This window comes from Meleagris gallopavo, chromosome 10 (genome assembly GCF_000146605.3).
Source record: "Meleagris gallopavo isolate NT-WF06-2002-E0010 breed Aviagen turkey brand Nicholas breeding stock chromosome 10, Turkey_5.1, whole genome shotgun sequence".
Classification (NCBI taxonomy): Eukaryota; Metazoa; Chordata; class Aves; order Galliformes; family Phasianidae; genus Meleagris; species Meleagris gallopavo.
Genome location: NC_015020.2, coordinates 14,495,412 through 14,503,397, shown reverse-complemented (window position 1 = coordinate 14,503,397; position 7,986 = coordinate 14,495,412). Strand labels below are relative to the sequence as shown.

Below are 7,986 nucleotides of genomic sequence, written 5' to 3'. Positions count from 1 at the left end.
GGACAGCATATCTCTGCCTCTCTACACTCCAGAGCTTTGTAATGTTCCTTTTAAATGTCACTCCACACAGCTTTTGCTGCATGGAAAAAATTCGAACTGCACACACTCACTACTCACATGTCAAGTGCTTATTCCCAATGCCTGAAAACATTTAAAATAGGAGCATTCCTTTCTAAACTGCATGTAGTAGTTTTAAAATACTGACTCATGCTGAAAAGTACCCCTGCTGTACACTTCCACCTCTGCATTTCCAAACTGTAACACTAAGGTACAACCCCATCCATTCAAAGCATCATGCCTGCTCCTAAAGGAGGTAGCCTGAGAAGCTCAAAGTAAGATGGGGAAAGCCCAGGTAACAGAATTTGTGGTAACGAAGTTTACAGAAAGATGCGACATGAGAACATGATCCCTTCGAACTACCAAGAACACCACCTTTCCCACCTGTAGCAGAATTATTTTTCATGACTGCAACCAACAGCTTCAGTGATATAAAAGAACTGTATAGCCTTCGTTATTTGTGCACAGTAAAAACCTTAAGCTGCCACATGTCAGTAGTCAGAATAGGATTAAAACAAAACCACCAAGAAAAGAGTGAGGGCTATTAAAAATCAGTGCTGTTAGCACCAAGCACAAAGCCCTCCTTCTGGCCGGCTCGGAACCAGATGCATAGCAAGCTGACCTCTACAGCTGTTCATTTTAGTAATTAAAATGAATTTGCACCTGTGATGCAAAATTAACTTGGGAACCAGAAGACTTCCAGTTAAACACATTTGTTGCTTTACACACAAAGAAACACTGTCAAAACCCAGCTACTTTTCAAAGCTATTATAGTTTGAGAAGGGCTGAACAATTTCTGCCCTTCACTTCTTAGCACTTGGTGCACCATTCCAGATGAGTTCAGCGCTCACACAGAACCTAACAGTGGCAAAAGCTTAAGCACTGGCCAGCCAGACGGCAGGGTGGAAAGAACATTTCACAGCAATATCAGGATGATTATTATTGTTTTTTAACCTTCCTTTGTACAGTATCAAGCATTCACACAGTTGTCAGGAATTCAGTTCAAGTCTTTATCTTCAGCTGCTTTGTCATTACATAAAATTCGAAGAAGCAAAGCACAGAGACATCAACGAAAGTCAAGGAGAGGCTGAGCCAAGGGCTGATCTTTTCAAAGCAAGTCTGGAGATCTTTAGCAACAGTTACACAAATATTCAAACTGCTTTTCACCAAAGTTTGCATTCTGGCTCAAGTCTTCCCTACTGCAAATTGCAGCTAGCTGCATATATTAAAGCCACACTAAAGATTAACTTTTAAGATTAAAAACTGTCACGAAGGGGAGTCTTGTAACAAAATCTAAGTATGAAGCTAACTCTACCATTCCACGGATTGCATTCCAGTTCTCCATTTGTGGAAAAGTATGTGTGTGTCAAATTGTAGTGACATCCACAAGATCGTAAGTGTTTTTGGAAAAGTTTATTTGGGAATTACATAGTATTTTCAATTTTCCAAAATACATTTTACTAGATCCCTACAAAAGAAATCTGAATAAGTACAATAATATGAAATTAAGTTTGTTGCAACAGTTATTAAATATTTACTTCCACTAATATATACATACAAAATGCCACACAATTAGTTTGTTTACCCTTGGAATGTGTGCTGCATTCCAGCAGTTATGCTCAAATATCCATATCCTGCAGTTCCACAACATGAAGACTCAATATTACACTTTGTACATCCTTTATTATAGGCAAGAATCTCTTTTTGTTATCAGAAATTAAAGTAACCTTCAGCAACTTCACAGCTGTGGTAGCTTGTCTACTGGAGTATCGAACTTGAAATCTGCTGGGAAGAGATCAGGAGCTCGAGGATAGATGAGCCTGTAAGATTGCCTGATCGTAACATCAGCCACACCAGCAATATCACCAATTTCTAAGACAGAAAGCAGACAAATGAATAACGCTTTTTAATTTTTGCCATTTTTACTGAATAAAACAGCACATCTTTGTTTAGTCTCCGCTGCATGCCATTGGAACAGCAGCTTCCAAGTCTACAATAACATGAGTTCTCTTTTAAGCAGTAAGATGTTAAAGAAAGTTTTACCTTTTTGCGTCCTTTTCTCTGCAGAAGCTTGTGATGCCATATAAATAGCTGCAGCTGCTACAGAAATAGGGCTTCTCCCAGGAACCAAATCTAATTCCACAGCCTTACGGGCAATGTGTGTTGCTGCCATTTGTACTTGTTTGGGAAGACCCAGATTTGAACAGAATCTTGACATGAAGTCTCCAGTTGTAATCAGATCAACACTGGTTTCAAGAGCTTTCAGAATAAGTTTAAAACACCGGCCTATTTCCTTCTTTGAAATCCTGGACACTGCACATATTTCTAAACAAAGAGGAAAAAATAAACTTCACATTTGGCAGTATTTTCTGCCTGAAAATGTCTGAATTTGATTATATGTAGGTTAACGCCACAAAGCAGGCCAGTGTGATGAAGGCCACTACACCACAAGCTTTGCACATTAATAAAACTTCAGTCAGTTCAAACTCTTCATGAGAAGCTAAAGAATACAGATTACTTAATAAGAGAGATCTGATACTCTCAGTCAAAGTTCTCCCCTCATCAGGGAAAAGACGCACATACTTACTGCAGAGCTTTTGGTTCAAATGCAGTTAAAAGAGTCCCCATCTTCATCAGATCATGCAGCATCTTAAATCTCACTAATACTCAGAATGAACCTCAAATGCCAATTTTAAAATATATTATCACCAAGAATTCCATGCCTGAAAGCCTACTCACATTATGAATGTAGCAAACTTTTTGCAGATCCCACCTCTCCTCCCCAGGCCCAAGCAAGGTGGGCTTTCACTGCAAACAAACAATTTGACAAAGTCCAGACATCTGAAAACTAGCATCCTATAATAACAATGACTAGACACTCTATAGCAATATTGAATCTGTACCACCGAAAACTTACCTTTAAATGTTCTTGGAACACCTTCTTGCCTACAAGCTATGTAGAGACAAGCAGAAGCTATAGCATCATTACTCCTTCCCTTCAGGCTCTTCTGCTCATACACTTGCTTGAATAAATTATTTGTTCGATCCTTCAAAGCAAGACGATTAAATTTAATTAACTCTAGGCCATTTAATTAGCAGCAATATCAAAAATTCATGTGCCACTATATTGTGCTAACTCAGTCAATGCCAGAACAATTTAAGACAGAGACATGAACTTACAACTATATTTCTAGGGAGGTTGATTCTGTCTGCCATGTTTGTAATTTCTTTAAAGGCATTCATCATTGCACGATCAGAGCTACTCATCGTTCTGCGATTTTGGTACTTTGAATTCCCAAATTCATCAAAACTTGCTGCACCTGTGCCCTGAAAAAAAAAGTATATACATATATAGTCAATAAAACAGTCAACTTTTTCCTCATTTCAAGAACAAACACATTCCAACTTTATAAATCCTAATTCAAGGCAACAGATTGGAACATGCAAATACATGCAACTGAAGTAAATCATAAAACTGAGCCTTGTCCCAAACATCATGCTCTATATTCTGCACAAGTCTTAAAACATTAGCTGATTTCCAAGGACCACTGATTACGTGAGAATGAAATGTGAATAGCACATAGCCAACATGTGCCCGTCAATATGCCTAATACCAATGTTCAGGTCCAAGATTATGTTTTCTGTATGTCAATTAGGCTACCTTTGCATCACAGCAGATATAGCCAATTCAAAACAATTTTATGACCAACTGGAAACCGGCTGTTACAATAACAGCCCAAAAATGGAAATAAAAGCATAGGCAAAGAGAATATCCAAACCAATGACCAATTAAAAACTAATGTGATGTTTTGCCTGCTAGCAGCGGCAAGCATTAGTTGTGGCAAGATGTAAAAATCCATATATTCTGCCTTTCCAATAAATTCAAGGGCCTCTGAAAGGAAAATCCTTAAGTCCTCCTGATGAGGTCATCCATCTCATAACCTGATGGCCACCTCTGTTGTTGAGACCCAAATCCGGCATGTGCACACTTTGGTACTGCTATGGAAACATAAGACCCTGGCACAGAAACTCCTCTCACAAGTTTCCCTATAGGCTGAACTTTGAACAGGCCTATGACAGACACTAGAACCCAAGACTGTTCTTGGTTTTCTTCCTACTCCTTCCAGCACTGGTACCAGTGAAAGAACCACCTACAAACAACCACGGCACCAACACAGCAGAGGGAGCGCCGAAGGCAATCCTAGTGATTTGACTGGATGAATCCCTCCAACTACCCAAAGGTTGCCAGAGAGTCTTAAGGGGAAACAAAGAGCAAGAAAGCACAAAAGACTTCAGGCCTCAAAGAGCTTTACAAACATACCTTCAGCAAGACTTTCCTTTTAGAAACTATTCCAAAACAACATTCCTTGCCTAAGATACACATCTCAGGTCTAAAGGCTCCTTCCTGGTCATCACTCATATCCCTGGTGCCTGTGATGTTCCCCGCAGCATTCGTGTGTATCATAGCTTCCTGCATCAGCACTATGTACAAATAGTTAGAGGAACGGTATTTCCTCAAAATCTTGTAGCTGCCAGGGAAATGACCACAAAAGCCCATCATTTTTGGCAGCAGATTCCCAGACCCTGTGTTCAGACCTCACACTAGGCATCCCTTCTTTTCCAGGAAACACTGCTCTGTTCTGAGGCCACCAAGCATTCCTCTTCACCACAGAGATTTTACTTTCCCTGGTCCATTATACACAGCACCTGAAAGATTTATTTCACTATTTTGTAATTTTCTCCTACATCTCCTCGTTTTTCACTTTCTTGGCCATTACTTTTTCCTTTGAATGTCTGCTTACATACATCAAACTACCAACACAGCTATACACAAGTACTATTAGTCAGAGGATTTCACACTGCCAGTACCTTCCAAGAGCAACCCCAATATACAACAGCTCACAACTATAAAAGGGTTGGAAAATACTCTTCCATTTCAACTGCTCAAGTTAAACCACAGCAGTTCTCCTGCATTTGCTATTTAAATGCATCATCTACTTTCTTTCCAGATCATTCAATTGAGGGACAATGTTTTGTTGGCTTCGGTTCTTCACAACCATGTTAGGAAATACCTTTTCCTGCATGGAAAAAAACAGAAGCCCTATAGTTTTAACTGAAATCTAATTGTTTTTAAGCACTACATATCTTCTGGTTGTTGCCTTCATGAGTTACCTATTTGTAATCTTCAGCAGTTCAGCAAAAACATGTTGAAGTCAGAAATTTCACCTTTTTGGTTTTCAAAGACGAGAAAAAACATAACACATTCCTTTATATTCTAGTTCTGAAAACTGATTCAAAGATAGCTAGATCAAAATACACACTGCAATAAACAGGGGTGATCTCTGGAGGGATTTAATGGAGGGTAGATGTTGGCTTCCAACAGTCTGCACACTGGTATGTCCTCCCCCTTAAGAGCAAAAGGGAAAAGCATCACCTCACCACTGACTGGAGGCTATCCACAGCATCAAGGAATGCACCCTTACCATCTGGAAGGCTTGCCCAGTGCAACCCGCTCATTATGTGGTCTGGAGGTAACCATGGATCCTTTCTTCTTTCATATTCATCTCGCCACTACTGATCAATACAGTACTTTCAGATACAGGCCACAGTCTGACAAAACCCAACTTCCTTTCAGAGCCATCTGATCAAAGGATAGAAATTCTATACCAAAAGTATACATTAGTTTCCTGTTCAACCAACCTACATTCTCTCGTAGTTGCAGTCACTACAAAAAGGAATAAATTAACAATAAAGCATAACAAAAGACAACTTTTCCCACAAGATCTGTAGCAGAACTGCAAGTTTTCTTTTAGATTCCAAGAAAATAGACTGGTGTACAAGTAACTGGCTCATCTCTTTCTCTTGAATTTTGCATGAAATAACGATGAGAGTTTGACAATTTAATCACAACTAGTGCCAGACCTCACCATGTCTCCAACTGATCTGCACTGTCATCGAGTTGCAGCATGCTATCTACTTGTAGAGAAATACAGTTCTGTGTCAACACCCTTAAAATCCTCCTGAAGAATGTAAGCCACTTCCACCACAGCTAACTATGCCACTCAACTTCCTCTTCACAAATTAATCTTTCATCCAACACAGGCTTTTGCTACCTCAGACAGATGAGTCTCTGGTACTAAACTGTACTAAATTGGTACTAAAACCAATTAGGAATTAATCTCTTTTGCATAGACAAAACAACTTCTCTTTGGCTATTAGCAGATAAAGAACGTATTTCTGCTGCAGAAAGGAGTCCCAAAGCAGTACCTCTCAGTTTCAAAGAGGAAACCATGAGAAGCTATTTTGCAAAGCAGAACTGACCCGATCCTTTCTTTCACAATTTAAAGTCCTGTTCTAACTGGCATGTAGTTTGGACTCCATTTTCACTTATATCCATCTCTGTGGATGTAGGTGCCTTCTATAACGTTCCATGAAAATTCATCTTCACTTCTGGATTTTCCACAATGTAAGTTTTACTTCTGTTGTTCCAGCTGGCATTTTAACTCATTTGTTTAAACAATCCTACTAACAGCAGCTCTACCCCAAGCAGAAAGGAGCTTCCTATCCAACAGGAAAGGAATCTCAGACACGTAGATCTGGAGTCCCCTCCAGGCCATTCTAATTCTAATTATTATTAACCAAGAAAATATAACCTTATCCTGCTTCACTGTCTGGAATTCATGAAGGCTGTTCTTTATTCTTTCAGATACCACTTATCTTCCTCATGACTACACCGATCTCACTGTTACTGAAACATCTCTTACTTCAAGGTTAATTCTCGTGCCCAACTACTGTTGGCACTGACTTCAGAACACTGCTCAAGAAACCGGCTGATCTCTTGGTTCAGTTATTTTTGCTGCAGAACTCACATCCTTTGCGCATCGATAGAAAATTTCTTCAGAACCTTCTGATAGGCTGTTCTCTTTCTTCCAAATAACGGAGGAAAAAGGCAGCTCCCAACGCTCATAACATCCAGAGCCCCTGTTCAGTGGCAACACAAACACAGGAACTCTTGTCCAGAACACATCCTGGTTTGTCACAAACAACTTCCTGTAGAAAATAACGTCAGTTCTTCGGTTCGTTCCCTTGCAAGTGAAATACCTGCAGCAGGACAGATTGCCCTCTAAAATTCTCCATGGTGGTTCTAATATTTGGATGTTTTTGCTCACAGATCTCATTCATTGTGCCTCACTGACAAGCCTGCAGCTTGCTATTCAGAGAATACGACCTGCTACAGCTACTTTAGTCCTGTCTATTCAAGGATATTCTGGTTAACAGCAAAGCTATTACATTCAATGAATCCTTATCCCTGAAAATTTTTGTTTTTCTTTGAAAAACAAGTTTTTCATAGATGTTTCTTTAGGTCTTTAATTCTCTCCCTGGGACTACTAACCCTCTTATCCTAAATAAGGCACTGAACTTCAAATGGGAAAAGGGTTAACAGGTCATGTTACAATTTGTATCCAGCTGAATTGTATCTCCTGCTGAAATACCTTTTTTCTTTTCCAATATGCAGGTTCTAGAAGAGGTGAAAATGTCATCCTACTTAAGAATCAAACTGAGTTCCCAGAAACAAACCCTGTATTTGCACAGTTCCAAAATGATATAACAACATGAATCTGGAGTAAGCTGTCCATTTCTCCATTTATAAAGGTGCATTTCTGATCTTTATCATAGCTTACCAAATCTGTAACAGAAACCCAAATCCTGACAATTACAATCCTTCTGGACCTATTATGGTATCTTTAGAAGTCCAACAACTTCTAAAGCACTGCTTCACAGAGCTACTTAGCAACACCCATTTGTTTAATTAAGGAGTGCAGAAATTCATTTGAAGGGAAGCCCAGTATAATGCATCTCAAAATCTGGTTGGAAAGCAACAATGCTCAGAGAAGTCCAAAACACAAGCATCCAGATGGACTTTTTTTT

The 7,986-nt window shown here is 39.4% G+C and overlaps 1 protein-coding gene across 1 annotated transcript in view; it reads right to left on the bottom strand.

Annotated features, from left to right (window-relative positions):
* Positions 1 to 1,455: 1,455 nt before the first annotated feature.
* The window catches only part of GTF2B (general transcription factor IIB), a 16,983-nt gene continuing 10,452 nt past the window's right edge, over positions 1,456 to 7,986 (bottom strand). Inside the window, exons 4-7 of the mRNA XM_010715955.3 lie at positions 3,238 to 3,384; positions 2,975 to 3,104; positions 2,101 to 2,382; positions 1,456 to 1,929 (exon numbers count right to left, since the gene is read on the bottom strand). Of these exons, the coding sequence (XP_010714257.1) occupies positions 1,796 to 1,929; positions 2,101 to 2,382; positions 2,975 to 3,104; positions 3,238 to 3,384 (693 nt within the window). The 3' untranslated portion in view covers positions 1,456 to 1,795. The remainder of the gene's footprint in view (positions 1,930 to 2,100; positions 2,383 to 2,974; positions 3,105 to 3,237; positions 3,385 to 7,986) is intronic.